At 30.3% G+C, this 18,731-nt stretch overlaps 1 protein-coding gene across 6 annotated transcripts in view; it reads left to right on the forward strand.

The window, feature by feature from the left end:
* The window catches only part of mical1 (microtubule associated monooxygenase, calponin and LIM domain containing 1), a 42,578-nt gene that overhangs the window by 14,307 nt on the left and 9,540 nt on the right, over nt 1-18,731 (forward strand). For all 6 annotated transcript variants that reach the window (XM_051096634.1, XM_051096636.1, XM_051096637.1 and 3 more), the window contains exons 6-18: nt 1,746-1,901; nt 2,082-2,182; nt 2,662-2,919; nt 3,919-4,034; nt 4,442-4,568; nt 4,694-4,772; nt 5,206-5,353; nt 7,770-7,966; nt 11,259-11,368; nt 11,732-11,812; nt 11,948-12,140; nt 13,923-13,993; nt 17,701-18,430. In XM_051096634.1, the coding sequence (XP_050952591.1) occupies nt 1,746-1,901; nt 2,082-2,182; nt 2,662-2,919; nt 3,919-4,034; nt 4,442-4,568; nt 4,694-4,772; nt 5,206-5,353; nt 7,770-7,966; nt 11,259-11,368; nt 11,732-11,812; nt 11,948-12,140; nt 13,923-13,993; nt 17,701-18,430 (2,367 nt within the window). The remainder of the gene's footprint in view (nt 1-1,745; nt 1,902-2,081; nt 2,183-2,661; nt 2,920-3,918; nt 4,035-4,441; nt 4,569-4,693; nt 4,773-5,205; nt 5,354-7,769; nt 7,967-11,258; nt 11,369-11,731; nt 11,813-11,947; nt 12,141-13,922; nt 13,994-17,700; nt 18,431-18,731) is intronic.

Genomic DNA, 18,731 nt, shown 5'->3' on the forward strand with positions numbered 1-18,731 from the left:
TTATTGATATATTTTTTTAAAATGTTGTAAAAACCTGCCTTATCCAAGTCACTTTATGCTATTTATTTATTTATTTATCAGGTGAATTTATAGAACAAATTTTAATTCATTTTGTAGAACAAACTATTTTTAAATAAAAAAATAAAATAGTTTTTGTTCTAAAAATTCTCATTATCAGCCAGTTTGTACAAAATACTTTTGTTTTGTTTTTAAATAAATATAATATATTTTTTCATTTTGTTATAAAAGCCCTCAGTCACTTTGTACTAAATACTTTTATTGTTTTTTTTTTAATAGATTTTATTATTAAATTAAATGCATTCAAATCTTTATTTTTTAACTTTTCTTTTTTAACTTTCCTACTTTTGTTTTCCCCATGTGCCTTCAGGTTTTAAGATAAACAATGTCTTTTTATTTTATTATTATTTTTTTTTAATTTGATCTTAATTTTCTATTTTTTTTATGCTGTAAAAACCCTCCTTATCTAAGTCACTTTGTACTATTTATTTATTTATAAGGTGAGTTTATAAAACAAATTTTATTTTTAACATTTTATTTATTCATTATTTATTAAAAAATGCTAAATAAAAATATAAAAAAATACTAAATAGTTTTTGTTTTAAAAATTCTCCTTATTCAAGTCACTTTGTACAAAATACTTATTTAGTTTTGTTTCATTTTAAATGAAATGTAATGAAAAATATGTATTTTTTTATTTTGTTGTAAAAATCTGCCTTATCCTAGTCACTTTGTACTTAATATTTGTATATATTGTTTTTTCAATATATTTTATAATTAAATTAAATGCATTTAAATATTTTTTTAATGACACTTTTCTACTTTTGTTTTCCCCATGTGTCTTCAGGTTTTAAGATAAACGATGTCATTTGTTTTATTTATTTTATATTATTTTATTTATTACTAAATTAAATTAAATTAAATTTGATCTATTTTGAAATATTTTTATGTTGTAAAAACTTTCCTTATCCAAGTCACTTTGTACTATTCATTTATTTATTAATTTATTTAGGAGGTGATGTTTTTTTTTTTTTTACTTTATTTTGTAGAACAAAAAATAAATTTAATAAAATAAAATAGTTTTTGTTCTAAAAAATGTCCAAGTCACTTTCTACAAAAAAACTGGTTTTGTTTTGTTTTTTAATTAAACTAAATTAAAAATAACATTTATATTTTGTTGTAAAAATCTACCTTATCCCAGTCACTTATTTGTTTTATATATATTTTCAACACTTTTCTACTTATGCTTTTCCCATGTGTCTTTAGGTTTTTAAGATAAGCAATGTCATTTATTTTATTTAAAAAAATAAATTAGATCTTAATTTTCTATTTTTATTGTTGTAAAAACCCTCTTTATCCAAGTCACTTTGTATTATTTATTTATTTATTTGTTTGTTTATTTATTTGTTCATAAGGTGATTTATAAACACATTTATTTTATTTTGTAAAAAATATAAATTAAGTAAAATAGGTTTTGTTTTAAAAATTCTTCCAAGTCACTTTGTGCGAAATGCTTGTTTTGTTTTGTTTTTAATTAAATTTAATAAAATAAAAAAAATATATTTTATTGTAAAAACCTACCATATCCCAGTCACTTTATCTTATTAGTACTTTTCTATTTTTTTTTTTATCTATTTATTTAAATGCATTTAATAAATGCATCTTTATTTTTGAACTTTTTATTGTAATTACACTTTCCTACTTTTGTTTTCGCCATGTGCCTTCAGGTTTTAAGATAAAAGATACCAGGACAAAGTTGGCCATCGGTATCACTGCAAACTTCGTAAACCGCCACACTAAAGAGGAGGCTCAGGTGCAGGAGATCAGCGGCGTGGCCCGAATATACAACCAGAAATTCTTCCAAGCACTCCAGTCTGAAATCGGTACAGATTCACACAGTTACTTCATCTGACTGAGAATATACCATACACTGTTTTCATTTAAATGTTCAGAAATCATTTTTTCCCTTTTTGTCCAATTTAGCTATCTATTGAGAACAATTTTGTAAAAAGTAAACCCACAAACACCTTCATCTCTGTCCTGTCGCTTGTCATGTTTTCCAGGCGTTGATCTAGAGAACATTGTCTACTACAAAGATGATACTCACTACTTTGTGATGACTGCAAAAAAAGCGAGCTTGTTAAAAAAAGGAGTGATAAAGCAGGTACAAAACACAGTGAAACATTCAAAGACCTGAGGCTTTGAGAATATATTATTTAAAGGCTGAACAGAGCCTAGAAATGCTGGAAAAGAGATCGTGATTTTATCAGCAGAGGCGTGTTTCAACTCGTTTTCAGTTTACATTTACACTTACAAACACTTTTATCAATCCTCACAGCTATTCTTGTCCTTTATTCTCACTGGAATAACTGCAGACAGTTGCTATTTATGTTCTCTTAGAAATGCAACCTGTATATTTTAGCTCAAACAGAGTACAAATGAAATAAATGACTACACTAATATTGTGAAATATTATTACTGGTTGAAATAACAGTTTTCTATGTGAATATATTGTAAAATATAATTTATTTCTGTGATGCAAAGCTGAATTTTCAGCATCATTACTGCAGTTTTCATTGTCACATGATCCTACAGAAATCATTCTAAGACTGACATGAAACTGTTCTTGTTTCTCGTTCTCAGGACTTTTCTGATGTCGATCAGTTGCTCGCACCTGCAAATGTCAACCAGGGGGCCCTGCAGAAGTACGCATACGACGCCGCTGACTTCTCCACAGATCACATGCTGCCGGACCTGGAGTTTGCAAAGAACCATGTAGGCAAACCTGACGTGGCCATGTTTGACTTCACCTGCATGCACAGGGCAGAGAACGCCTCTCTGGTGAGGGAGAGGAAGGGGAAGAGACTGCTCATCGCGTTGGTGGGAGACAGTCTGGTAGAGGTATGTTATGAGTAGAGTGTACGAGTAAACAGTGTGGCTGGTTATGACAATATGATAATAATATGATAATATCAGTCTGAGTTTTCAAAAGTACTACAGTGTCTTTTTGTACATTATAAGGTTGTATGATTATTCTTTAAAAAATTGTTTATGTAAAAAAATTGTCTATATAGAAGTGTATCGACCATTAAAACTAAATATAGATATCGACCAAATATTTTATTTTATTTTATTTTATTATTTTTTATTTTATATATTTTTATTTTAATGCATTTTTTTATTTTAATATTTGTATTTTATTTTAATACATTTTAATTTTATTTTATTTTATACATGTTATTGTAATACATTTTATTATAATTTTTAATCTATTTTATTTTATTTTATTTTATTTTAAGACATATGTATTTAATTTTATTTAATATTAAATAAAAATTTTATTTAATTTATTTAAGATTAGATTCAAATTAATCTATTAAATAAAATTAAATAAAGATGTATTACAATAAAATGTATTAAAATTAAATAAAAATATAAAATTAAAAACTGTATTAAAATAAAAATATATAAAATAAAATAAAAAATGCATTAAAATATATTGTATTAAAATAAAAACTATAAAATAAAATAAATAAAATAAAAATGTATTAAAATAAAATCAAATACATTCATATAAAAAATTATTAATATAAAATAAAATAGATTAAAAATGAAAATATAAATAAAATAAGTGTATTAAAATAAAAATGTATAAAATAAAATAACATATTAAAATTAAATAAAAATGTATTAAAATACAAATGTATTAAATAAAATAAAATAAAAATGAATTAAAATGAAATAAAATACATTAAATAAAAATTTATAAAATAAAATAAAAATGTATTAAAATAAAATGTATTAAATACAATAAAATAAACATATTAAAATAAAATAAAAAAAGATTAAAAATGAATCTTTTTAAAATGTTTATTTTATTACATTTTTATTTTCCTGCAGCCGTTTTGGCCTCTGGGTACTGGCATTGCTCGTGGTTTCCTGGCTGCGTTTGACACAGCGTGGATGGTCAGGAGTTGGGGAAAAGGTGTCCCACCCCTGGAGGTGTTGGCAGAGAGGTATAATTTACTGTTTGTACACCATTTATAACATTACAAAAATATATATTTCAAATAAATGCTGTTTTCAGCATCGATAATAATAATCATGTTCCTTGAGCAGCAAATCAGCATATTTCATTTCTGAAGGATCATGTGACACTGTAGACTGAATGTAATGATGCTGACAATTCAGATTTGTGTCACAGGAATAAATTACATTTCACAATATATTAACATAGAAAAATGTATTTTAATTTTAAATAATATTTCACAATTTTACTGTGTGTTTAATTAAATAAATGCAACTTTGGTGTGCATAAGAGATTTATTTCAAAGACAAAAACAAACATATGAGCTGTATCAATAGAAAGCAATATAAAATGCCTACATGATTCAGTGCATGATGCTGTGTATATGTTTTACAGGGAGAGCGTTTATCAGTTACTCTCTCAGGCGTCTCCAGAAAACACCAGCAAGAACTACGCTGCCTACAGCATCGATCCATCCACGCGTTACCCAAACGTCAACCGGTCCTCTATCAAACCCATACAGGTCAAACACAAAGTCCTAGACGCACACCTACACACATGCAAAAGCTGCCTGAAGTACTGTAACTAGCAGTTTAAGTGTTTTTAATCATTGGGTTTTTATTTAAGACTTTTGTGTTCAATTTAAAGATCAAGCGCCTGTATGACATAGAGGATGGTAAAGCCTACAAACAGACGAAACCCATCATAAAAACTAAACCTAAAAAAGGTAAATCCCACACTGTAACTTATTTATACTTACGTTTGTGTATATATGTATGACTTTGTGTTTATCTGTAATATATGTGACCCTGGACCACAAAATCAGTCTTACATTGTATGGGTCAAAATTATAAATTTTTCTTTTGTGCCAAAAATGATTAGGATATTAAGTAAAGGTCATGTTCCATGAAGATATTTTGTAAATTTTCTACTGTAAATATATCAAATTAATTTTTGATTAGTAATCTGCATTGCTAAGAACTTCATTTGGACAACTTGGAAAACAAGGCAATTTTCTCAATATTTAGATTTTTTGCACCCTTTAGCAATTAAAAATAATGTATAATTGTTTTCAATGTGTTAATATATTATCATTATCCATCTCAAAAATGAACAAACTCAGATTTTTCAGTGAAGTGATGAGCTGAATTTGTGTTTAGACTCTATGAGGCGTCTGGAGGATCTGCTGTCCTGGTGTCAGAAGAACACATCGGGGTACAAACATGTGAAGGTGAAAGACCTGACCGAGTCCTGGAGGTCCGGCATGGCTCTCTGCGCTCTCATCCACAGCTTCAGACCTGACCTCATGTAAGAGCAGCTTAATCAACAATCTGATTAAGCATGACAGTTTATGACATTTATGAAGTTACAAAATATTTCTTAAAAAATTGGAAGTTTTCGGCATTTGAATAAAAAATATAAAAGTAATTGTGACTTTTTAACTCACAAATCTGACTTATCAAAAGTCAAAAGTTTTTGGACAGTAAGATTTTTAATGTCTCTTCTGCTCACCAAGCCTGCATTTATTTGATCCAAAGTACAGCAAAAACAGTAAAAAATATGAAATATTTTTACTATTCAAAAGAAATGTTTTCTATTTTAATATATTTTAAAATGTGATTTATTCCTGTGATTTCAAAGCTGAATTTTTAGCATCATTACTCCAGTCACATAATCCTTCAGAAATCATTCTAATATTCTGATGTGCTGCTCAAAAAACATTTTGTAACATTATAAATGCCTTTATCATCAATTTAAAGCATCCTTGCTAAATAAAAGTATTAATTTCTATAATTTCTTTCCCAGAAAAAACCCAAAGCTTTTGAATGGTATAGTGTATAATGTTACAAAAGCTTTTTATTTTAGATAAACGCTGATCTTTGGATCTTTCTATTCATCAAAGAATCCTGAAGAAAATTTACTCAACTGTTTTAAATTGATAATAATAATAATAAATGTTTCTTGAACAGCAAACCAGCATATTAAAAAAGATTTCTGAAGGATCATGTGACATTGAAGACTTCTGTAATGATGCTGAAAATTTAGCTTTGAAATCACAGGAATAAATTACATTTTGAAATATATTCAATTAGAAAGCAGTTATTTAAAATAGTAAAAATGTTTCTGACTTTGCTGTATTTGGATCAAATAAATGCCAGCTAGGTGAGCAGAAGAGACTTACTTTTTCTTTTAAAAAACAAAAAACACTTTTGACTGGTAGTGTACATCTTGCAATTCTATTTTTTTCTCCATCAGAATTGCATGATATAAACTAGAACACTGCACAGGCCTTAAATATAGGCCCTAGCCCAGCCCTGGCCCGAGGTGCTCAGGCCCTAGCCCGGCCCTTGTCCGACAGCTTATCAGAGTTCTCGGCCTGAGTCTGACCTGAGCCTGTCTTTTTTCCTCCTTCTCCCAAAGCAGCTTATACTACCGTTTCAGCTATTAAAATAGTTCAGTTTTGTATGTAATGGCAAAGTGATTATATTTCATTTTGTTTTTTAGAAAAATGTTTGAAGCATTTTTTTTTATTCATTAAATATACATTTTTGTTTTTTAAAGTAATGACCAAACAGCCAGCGGAAGACTGATAATAATCTGTTGAATCAATTTTGCCTTCTCAGATCATCAATACAATCAATATAAAATACAATCAATATAAAACATTTCAGGTTTAAAACAATGTTAGTTTAAATGTTAAACCTAGATAAATGTGCGCTGTTAGATGCATCTTCAATAATTTGTGCTGAGAGTGGAAGCTAAAGCAGATTTGCAAGACATGGAGGTGCCAGCGCAGTCGTTATTTCATTGGAAACAATTTAAAATATTCTGTCATTTTTGCCCATAAATGTAAGAGTAATACATCATTCGGAACTGTAAAGGGTCTACTTTTATTTGTGTGCACTCACACTATCAACAAAACGTTGCAAACAGTGCTTTTAGAAAATAAAGAAAACAAACATGCGCTTTCTATCGTCTCAGCAGGAACGCTTCACAAAAATGAACCAAAACTCAGCAAGTACATACGTCACAGACATGATACATGTATCTATAGAAAGTTTTAAATTATTACTTAACAAAATAAAACAAATCAAAAACAAAAAGCTCGCTGCTGATGGAGACACTAAACGCCTTCTGAGCTGGTCTTGAAAGTGAAAGCGAAAGTGAAGTCTTGTGTTGTTTCCACCAGTGCAGAATTTTTTTTCATCATCATAATTGGTAGATGTCTAAAATATAAAAACAAGGAGAATCCTAAAACAGGCCTGAAGCCCGGCCCGCGTCTGAACTATGACGTGAAAACTGGCCCAAAGCCAGGCCCTAGGGGCGTAAAAAAGTCAGGGTCCGTCAGGCTCGGGCTAAAATGCAGGGCTCTAATATAAACTCACAACTGCAAGTTACAAAGTCAGAACTGTATAATATAAAGTCACTGTTTTATGTTATAAAGTTAGAATTGTGAGATGTAAATTTGCTATTGTAAGAAATATTATATTGGACTTTATAACTTGTAATTGTGGGTTTATATTTCACAATTTTAAGAAAAGAAGCTAGAAATAAAAATCTTACTTACCCCAAACTTTTGAGAGAGAGATAGAGAGACAGACAGAGAGACAGAGAGATAGATAGATAGATAGAGAGAGGGATAGAGAGATAGAGAGAGGGATAGAGAGAGAGATAGATACATGCAACAATATGCAAATAAAATGCATTTTATCCTCTCTTTCAGTGACATGTCTTGTCTAGATGAATATAACATCACTGGGAACAATAAGTTGGCCTTTGACCTTGTGGAGAAAGAGCTTGGCGTTGCCCCCATCATGCGTCCCAGTGATATGACCACCTGCGGGAAAATTGACCAGCTGTCTATGGTTGCCTACCTCACGCAGATACGCAACGCTCTCACAGAGAAACATACACCAGCAGGTAATCACTGCTTTTTCAGTTTCAGACTGAATATCTAATTTTAAAGGGCTTTACCTTTAAAGGAGTAGTTCACATCCAGAACAAAAATGTACAAATAATTTACTCACCCCCTTGTCATCCAAGGTGTTCATGTCTTTCTGTCTTCAGTCATAAAGAAATTATGTTTTCTGAGGAAAACATTTCAGGATTGCTCTCCATGGAGTGGACTTCTATGGTGTCCCTTCTTTGGAGTTTGAACTTCCAAAATGCAGTGTAAATGCAACTTCAAAGGGCTCTAAATAACCCCAGCCGAGGAAGAAGGGTCTAATCTAGTGAAACGATTGGTCGTTTTCAAAAATTTTTTATATTTATATACTTTTAACCTCAAATGCTCATCTTTTCTAGCTCTGCATTGAAGTCGACCATATGGAGAAAAATCATGGAATGTTTTCCTCGATACACTTAATTTCTTTGCAACTGTTGAAAGAAAGACATGAACATTTTGGATGACAAGGGGGTGAGCAAATTATGAGAGATTTTTCCTATTCTGGAAGTGAACTAATTGTTTAAAAATGTCCATAATTAAATTTTAAACAATTACAAAAAATTAATTTTTGTGTGTAAATGTAGGTTGTCATACATTACGGTTTAAAATGTTTATTTTTATATATTTTTTTTAAGTCTCTTCTGCTCATCAAGGCTACATTTATTTGATTAAAAATGCAGTAAAAACAGTAATAATGTGAAATATTATTACAGTTTAAAACAACTGTTTTCTATTTGAAAATATTTAAAAATATAATGTATTTCTGTGATGCAAAGCTGAATTTTCAGCATCATTAGTTACAGTCTCCAGTGTCACATGATCCTTCAGAAACCATTCTAATATGCTGATTTGCTGCTCTATCAATGTTGAAGACTTAATGTTTTTGTATATTTCTTTTTTTTCTTTTATCTTTGATTGGAAAGTTCAAAAGAACCACATTTATTTGAAATAATATAAATCTTTTGCAACATTATAAATGCCTTTACTGTCCCTTTTGATCAATTTAATGCATCCTTCCTGAAAAAAAAATATAATTTCTTTTTAAAAAATCTCACTGACTCCAGACTTATGAACGATAGTGTATGTTAACATGCTCATGCTTGTGACCAATACTGTCACGATTTCTCAGCTGTAAATTTTCAGCTTTGTTTCAATTCATGATCCGTGTGAAAATTCAGAATCGAAAATTAATTTTAGAGAAACAGGTTGGCTGATGAATGTCTCTGATAATAGCTCATATAACAGCATCATCATCACCACCTGAAATCAGTGCTGCTGTCTCTTTAAGACCCCTTCCCAGCATGCACTGCTGCGAATGGGCAGTATTCTGCTGTAGTCTGTAGTCTGACAGCAGCGGCTGCAGCAGCAGCAAATGCACTCAGCTGGGGAGAAATCATCTGCTCATGGGTGATTCGGTGGGAGTGGATCTCAGTCCAGCCTCGACACGCACCGCTCTGTGAGACAGATTACAAAACGGCATCTGCAGAGGAGGAATCGCAGCCGCTCGAGGGGCTTTGGGGAGCGGGATTGAGCGTTTAGTTGTCGGATGCTGTGTTTGGGAGGGGATCTCACACAGATGTGCTCCAGGTTGAGCTGTCACTCACGCAGACTGTGGATGTGTGTATTCTGGGGAGGGGGGTGGGATCCGATACAGCTCCTCTCTAACACGCCACTGCAAACCGCATATTGAATGTGACGACTCGTATTTGTGCCAGATTAAAGGGTAGGAAGTTATTTTATTATATTTTCTTTTTTATTTATTGTGATTATGGAGTATTGTTTTATTTAACTTTATATTCATTTTTATGTATTGCTGAAGTGATCCAGCGAATTGCTTGCATCTAAAATGCATGGTTTATGTAAGGTTGCTCTTGATTATGAAAGAGATTATAAATTACGCTTTTTTTGTTCAGTTATGTGTGTGTGATACGGTCAGTGATGTTCGGGATGTGAATGCATTTTAAGCATTTTTAATTTACATGTTTAATTTACAATTCACAATGTTTGTACTACATTTATTGTAAATGTAATTATTTATTTTATTTATCTGTTTTTGTTTTTATTTTAAATGTATTTAGATATTTATTAACTTCATTTTTTTGTATGATTAATATTATGTTATTGCTTTGAGATGTTGAACTACATGTAAAATACAGTGCTTTTAAGATTTTGCATTTTTAAATTTATTATTGTTTATTAATATTTAAATATATTTGTATTTTTGTTTTTATTTTAAATGCATTTAGATATTTATTATTTATTTATTTTATATTACGTTATTGTCTTTTCCTACAGTGGTATGTACAATACCATGCTTTTAGGTTTTTGCTATTTTTATTTAAATAAATAAATTAATTAATTAATTTTATTTATTTATTTATTTACTTGTATTTCTATATTTATTATTTTTTTATATAAAAAATAAATAAAAAAACAAATTATATATTTTTAATTATTATTATTATTATTATTATTATTATTATTATATTAAAATAAATAAATAAATTAATAAAATATATAATTATTTTATTTTATAATAATAATATTATTATTATTATTATTATTATTATTATTATTATTATTATTATTATTATTATTTCAGTTGTCAGTTGTCAAACACAGGAAATAAGATTTGGCAATTTTTTTTTTTTTTTTTTTTTTTTTTTAATTAATGTATTTAGATATTTATGAACTTTTTTATGTTATTTAAATTTTTATGTTATTGCTTTTTTATTTATTTATTTATTTTATTTATTTATTTATTTTATTTATTTATTTATTTATTTGTGTGTGTATATGTATATGTATATATGTGTGTATGTGTATATATATATATATATATATATATAATTTTTTTTTTTTTTTTGTATATTTTATACATACACATTTTCTTATATTTTTTTATTTATATTATTATTATGTATACTGCTATAAGTTGTTGAATTACACAGTGTTTACAAGGTTTTGATGCAATATGAAAATCGTAAATAATAGATGATGTTTTATGAACAGGTTATATGTTATGTTTTATGATTTGTAGTCATTTTTATGGTTTAAAAATATTGAAGCATTTTTGCTTTTACGTATCATTTATTTCTTGCCACATTAACCTATTTCTTAAATTTATACAATTGTACTTTGCTTTTAGTGCTGCGTGAGCTGCATCTTTAAATATAGCTGTGGAAACGTTTCTGGGAGACTTATTTCTCCATATCTATTATCCATTTATTTGCATCTCACTATTTTCTCTCTTCTCGTCTTTCTCAGAGCGCTCCAACAGCCTCTCACCCAACACCAAGACCCTCTCGCTGTCCAGAGCCCGCACGGCCACCTTCTTCCTCAACACGCTTAAGCGCAACTCTATCCAAAGGCGCAAGGTACACAAACATCTGCCTGTTATCATATAAAACAGACCCTTTATTGTTGATATTTTAGCAGTGGTGCCCTTCAAAGGTCATGTGTAGTTTTTAGGTTAAATAGAGCATGAAGTCGTAACGAACCACAACTGAATGGGCGTTCTTACACAGCTGTTGCCAAAGCTAATTACTTCCATGCTGTCACCACAGTGAGGAAGTAAAACCAATGATAAAAGAAGGAGACAAAAAAAGAGGCTAGTGTTTGCTCGCTGTGTGTTTGCAGTGCAGGGTAACAGTGAAATCATTGTTTATTTCTGTCGATCTGCTGTCGCCACATTATGTAACCTGAGCTGTAAATGAGATCATGTGATCTGTGTCTCTCAGGACCGGCTGGCATCGGAGAAAGGACCAAAACAGCAAAAGATGAAGGAGAAAGAGGAGGAGAAGGAAGTGAAAGAGGAAAAAGTAAGTGGTGAAATAAAGTTTCTCAATGTAACGGTGCAACAGTGCTGTTCAAAGCCGTTAAAAGTGAAGACAGTTATTCTGTTATGTGTGCGTGTCATTGTATGTGCAATATCTTAAACGTTGTCTTATGTCCAGCCTGCGGCGCCTGTAGTGCCCATGTCCTCATCAGAGGCAGGCAGCAGTGAGCTCTGTTATTTCTGCAACAAGCATCTCTACGTGCTGGAGAGAGGAAGTGCTGAGGGCAAGTTCTTCCATCGCAGTTGCTTCAATTGTTATCAGTGCAACTCCACCCTGCGGCAGGGCGGATACACTTTCCACGCCGACACGGGTAAGTCCCGTATATATGGTCAGTGCCAAAAATCCTTGATATGACGTAGTGCTTCTTTATTTTATTTTATTTTATTTTATTTTATTTTATTTTTACTTTAGTATACCTCATTTTATTTTACCTTATTGTAATTCATTTTACTTTAGCTTATTATATTTTTATTTTATTTTATATTTTATTTTATTTTATTTCATTTTGTTATTTTATTTTATTTTTGTATTATTTTTTACTTTATTATACTTCATTTTATTTTATTTTATTATTTAATTTTTTATTTTTACTTTAGTGTACTTCATTTTCTTTACCTTATTATGCTTTATTGTATTTTATTGTATTTTATTTTTATTTTTATTTTACATTATTATACTTTATTTTTTATTTTATTTTATTTTATTTTTATTTTACCTTATTATACTTTATTTTATGTTTTATTTTATTTTTTTATTTTATTTCATTTTATTCATTTTATTATACTCTGTTATACTTCATTTTACCTTATTATACTTTATTTTACATTTTATTTTTTGTTATTTTATTTTATTTTACTCTATTATACTTAATTTATTCTACTTTTGTATATTTGAATTTATTTTACCATATTGTACTTCTTTTTACTTTACCTTATTTATTTATTTATTTATTTATTATACTACTTTTTATTTTTATTTTATTTTATTTTATTTTATTTCATTTTTAGGTTTACCTTTTTTTAAAAAAAAGTTTTTACTTCATTTAATTTTACTTAAGTATACTTGATTTTATTTTCCCTTATTATATTTCATTTTATTTTATGTTATTATGCTTCATTTAATTTTGCTTTATTATACATAATTTTATTTTATTTTACTTTATTTTATTTCATTTTATTTTACCTTATTATATTTAATTTTATGTAACTTTATTATGCTTCATTTTATTATATTTTATTTTGTTTTATATTTTTTACTTTTATTTTTATTTTTACTTTAATACACTTCATTTTATTTTACCTTATTGTGCTTTTATTTAATTTTTATTTAATTTTTTATTTAATTTTACTTTATTATTCTTCATTATATTTTAGTTTAGTATACTTGATTTTATTTTACCCTATGCTTCATTTTACTTTACCATATAATATTTTATTTTTATTTTAGTACTTCATTTTATTTTACCTTAATATACTCCATTTTACTTTACCTTATTATGCTTTTTTTATTTTATTATTTTTTTTTACTTTAGTATACTTATTTTTATTATACATCATTTTATTTTACATTATTATGCTTTATTTTATTTTGCTTTGTTATACATCATTTTATTTTACTTCATTTTATTTAGTTTTATTTTTGTAATCAATGTGTAACAGCAGATAAAAGTAGGCCTACATACAGTATATAATTTTTCATCATTTCTGAATGATAATAAATATTCCAGCATTGTTATTTTTTATATTTCTTATGTTACGCAATGCAATTTATTTTATTATTTATCATGCACTTCATCTTGTCTCTCATCTTCTATCATAAGGACCGAAACATCTTGGACGTTACATAAATTATTACATAAGCTATTCATAACTTGCACAGTGTGAAATGCTGTTTTATTACCTTCCAGTTATTACAACACATCTAAATCACAATCAACCACCTATGCACTTCAAAAACCGATCTTCTCTGCTTGTGGCGTCTTGTTCAATAATTTACCCCTTGTCTGAAAAAGCACGTACATCAGTGTTACATCCCTTAATATTTACAGCGCAGACCAGTGCAAAACATGTTGTTGAATTTGATTTGTCTGCAGGGAGATTCTACTGTGAGCTGCACTCAGCGGCCGAGGAAGAAGAGGGTGATGAAGGTCACAGAGGCTCACAGGTATGAATCACATCAGAGCTAATGAGACGCTTGATTGCCTCCTATTTACTGTCGGATCTCTTGTGTGAGGAAACTGGGAAGGATATTGCTCTGAGAGTGTGGGGAGCATAATAACTTTGATTATTAAGCCATAGTTCTGTAGTTCATATACGCTAAAATATATATGAAATTGATTTATTTGGATATGATACCATGGTAATAGATTTTAACTTCCTCAGGGCTGATTTTCTAGTAGTTTTATCATCTGTCAGATGAAAATCTCAAGTATCATGACTTAAAAGTAATCTGATGAGTCTTCATCAGTAAGATATATTCAGCCATTTCTTATGAAACAACATGATATGACAAGAACTAATGTGGGTCAGTTGCTGCGTCAGGGAAAACATTTCCTTTCCTTTCCAGCTCTTGTGCAGAGTGGTGTTTAACGCTGTGTGATTGTACTGTGAATCTGTTTCTGTGGCGTGTGTGTGTGTGTGTGTGTGTGTGTGTGTGTGTGTGTGAAGAGGGCGTTTGTGGGATTGGATTCCTAGTGGTTGGTCATAAGACTCCTCCGAGCTGATGCAGTTTTCTGTGAGCTACTGATGTAATTTTCTTGCAGCCTATTCATGACTTGAGGACAAGCAGCTAGTACTACTTATTTTAACAAACATAATGCTAGTACGCAAATGAATGTACATATTTAATGTGCATTATTGTGTTAGGTGCGGTTTAGGGGTGTGCGATATTGACAAAAATTGAATTAATATCTCAATACTTTAGGGATTTTATTGCAATAATGATAATTAAACAATATTTTTACCAAGTGCTGGTACCTTGGTTGGTTTATGACTGTCATGGATAAATAAATATGACACAAATTTCACGATTTGATTCAATTCTGATTCACAAGCTTGCAATTCGATTCAATTTGACTCTATATTGCTTATTTTGGTTATATATCAGGTACAGTACATGCCAGATTTTCTCAGGGGAAAAAAAAAAATCTCTCGACTAATGCTGTAAAATATACATGAGAGCAGTGTTGGGGGTAACTAGTTACTAAGTAATTAGTTACTGTAATTACCTTTCCTCTGAAAAAGTAAAGTAAGGGATTACTAAGTAACAGTTACTTCTTATGTAATTAAACTTAATACTGTGTATAGACTGTAGAACATTTATATACGATACAATAGTGGATTTAACATCAAAATTTAAAGTCTAACCTTAAAATGCATGCTTTTTATGTACCCCTCTCATTTTAAAGGAGAAGTGCACTTCCAGAACAGCAATTTACAGATAATGTACTCACCCACTTGCCATTCAAGATGTTCATGTCTTTCTGTGTTTTTTGAGGAAAACATTTCCGGATTTTTCTCCGTATAATGGACTGATACGGTACCCCGATCCCAAATGCGGTTGTAAACGATCCAGATCTAGCGAAGTGATCAGTTATTTTCTTTAAAAAAAAATACAATTTAAATACTTTTTAATCTCAAATGCTCGTCTTGCTCTACCTGTACTCAAGACAGTTGGGGAATGTTGAAAAACTCCAATCATATTTTCTCCCTCAACTTCAAAAAACATTTCAAAATCATCCTACATTGCTGCAGAAGTACCGACACAGTTTTTGCAAAGTGAACATGCAAAGAAGATCAAACACTCTTAACAAAAAAGGTAAAACAGCGAAATAGGACGATTTTGAAGTTGAGGGAGAACATGAGATGGGAGTATTTAGACATACCCTAACTGTCATAAACCAGAAAAAACAAGTCGGGAAGAGCAAGACAAGACTAGTGTTTGACATTAAAAAGTATTTAAATTGTATTATCTTTATGAAAATAACTGATCGTTTTGCTAGATAAGACCCTTCTTCCTCGGCTGGGATTGTTTACAACCACAACTGGGATCGTTTGAAGCCACATTTAAACTGCATTTTGGAAGTTCAAAATCGGGGTGCCATATCAGTCCATTATATGGAGAAAAATGAATTTTTTTCCTCAAAAACGTAATTTCTTTACGACTGAAGAAAGAAAGACATGAACATCTTGGATGACAAGGGGGTGAGTGCATTATAAATCTTTGTTCTGGAAGTGGACTTCTCCTTTAAATACTTTGGTGACTTAATAAGAATATTGGTAACACTTTAGTGTCCAATTCTCACTATTAACTAGTTGGTTATTAGTATGAGTATTACTTAAAAAGCACATATTAATGTCTTATTCTGCAAGACCTTATTTCTAAATCCTACTCAATTCTTACCAAATTCTAAAATTGAACAACTATTAATAAGCAGTAATTAGGAGTGTTTATTTTATATTTATATTATTTATTTGACAGGTTTAAAAGAACCATTTCATGTATATCCTTGTATCATTAACTTGTCTGGGTGAAATATGTTTACTATTTAAAAAGCTGTTTTCTATGTGAATATATTTTAAAATGTAATTTATTACTGTAATCAAAGCATCATTACTCCAGTCTTCAGTGTCACAGGACCCTTCAGAAATCATTCTAATAAGCTGATTTGCTGTTCAAGAAGTATTTTTCGATTCTTCTTCTTCTTCTTCTTCTTCTTCTTCTTCTTCTTCTTCTTATTATTATTATTATTATTATTATTATTATTATTATTATTATTATCATCATCAATATTTATCAACATCAGGATTCTTTGATGAATAGAAAGATCCAAAGATCAGCATTTATCTAAAATAAAAAGCTTTTGTAACATTTATACAGTATAACATTCAGAAGCTTGGAGTTAATATAATTTTTGTAGAAATTATAGAAATTAATACTTTTATTTAGCAAAGATACTGTAAACTGATCAAAAGTGATGATTAAGATAATTATAGTGTTACAAAAGATTTCTATTTCAAATAAATGCTGTTCTTCAGAATTTTTTATTCATCAAAGAAACCTGAAAAAATTCTGCTCAGCTGTTTTCAACATAATAATAATGAATGTTTTTTTGAGTGGCATATCAGAATGATTTCTGAAGGATCATGTGACTGGATTAATGATGCTAAAAATTCAGCTTTGAATAAATGACTTTTTAAAATATATTCAAATAGAAACCGCTATTTTAAATAGTAAAAATATTTACAAATTTTACTGTTTTTGCTGTGCTTTGGATCAAATAAATGCGGACTTGGTTAATCTAGAAACTAAAAATCTAAAAACTTTTGACTGGTAGTGTACTTGGTAATGTCAGCTTACACATTGTTAAAAACAATTATGATATTATTGTAGACGATAAATCTCACACACCCCTAGGGCAGTCACATTTACTGCTATTCTAAACATTTTCACTGTTAAAATGAGTCATTTCAACAGGAATTTGTGCAGTCAGGAGTTTTATCAGCATATCAGAATGATTTCTGAAGGATCATGACACTGAAGACTGTAGTAATGATGCTGAAAATTCAGCTTTGCGTCACAAATATAAGTTACTTAAATTAAATTAATTTTAAAATACATTCACATAGATAACAGGTATTTTAAATTCTCATAATATTTCACAATTTCACTGTTTTTATTGTATTGTTGATCAAATAAATGCAGCCTTAATAAGCATAAAAGACTTCTTTCAAAATATTTAAAAATCATACCAACCCAAACTTTTGAATTGCATTTTGACACATTTCTGTATCTAAAACAATTTTTCAGTGCAACAGTTCACACACTTGATCCAAAATATCATGAAAATGTCATGTTTTTCTGTTTTCTAGAATTGTGTCGAAAATAAGGGGGAGGATAAAGAGAAAACTCAAAATGGTGAAACTGTGGAGATCTCATCCCCACCTCCACACCTCTCCGTACGAAGGAAGGGCTCGTATAAGATCTCCGTTGACCCTGACTTTGAAGAATCGACTGAGTGTCTTACTCCAACAGAGCAGGAAGACCAACCGCCATCTGACTCTCAAGAACCGCACAAACCCTCAGAGAGCACAGGCGCTGAGAACCAACCAAACAACAGCAGTCCGTCCGTTCCAGTGCCGGCCCCGCGAGCGTCCAGAGCTCCGCTTGCGAAACCTCGCACTGTCCATAACGTGGTGCCCTCAGAGGCAGAGCAGAACCAAGAGGAAAGTCATCACGACCTCACACCAGAATCCAAACCCAAACCATCCCTGCGCAAACTTCAGCTGAGCGAAGAGGAAAAAGCCGACCTGCTCAGCCAGGATTCAGACTCGGAGACGCCCGCCTCGTCTTCTGCCGCTTCCACCTCCTCTTCCTCCAAGCAGCACGAAGGAGTTGAGGAGGAGGGCTACTGGAGCGGAGGCACCGCGACCGGGAGGAGCATGAGGGACCAGCGGAACCGTCGCTGCATGAGAAGAAAGAGCGAACCGCCACCGTCCACACAGTCGCAACATGGAAAGTTGCGCTCCAAGTTTTCTCCGTGGAATCTGTCTTCACCTCGACTACAACAGCGCTTCAGCGTCCTTAGAGTCGCACCTTCAGGTTAGGAGCCCAATTTTTTTTATAGTCATGTTGATTTTATACATTGCTTTATATAATACAGATTGCTTCAAAGGAGCTTCAGAGCGGTGAACAGGTAATTTACAGACTTCTGTTAAAATGTTAAAATACTGTTCAAAAGTTTTTGAACAGTAAGATTTCTCTTCCGCTTCTACCAAGCCTGGATTTATTTAATCCAAAGTACAGCAAAAGTAGTAAAATTTTGAAATATTTTTACTATTTAAAATAACTGTTTTCTATTTGAAAATATTTAAAAAAATGTAATTTATTTCTGTGATTTCTA

Source organism: Labeo rohita, chromosome 23, assembly GCF_022985175.1.
Source record: "Labeo rohita strain BAU-BD-2019 chromosome 23, IGBB_LRoh.1.0, whole genome shotgun sequence".
NCBI classification, from domain to species: domain Eukaryota; kingdom Metazoa; phylum Chordata; class Actinopteri; order Cypriniformes; family Cyprinidae; genus Labeo; species Labeo rohita.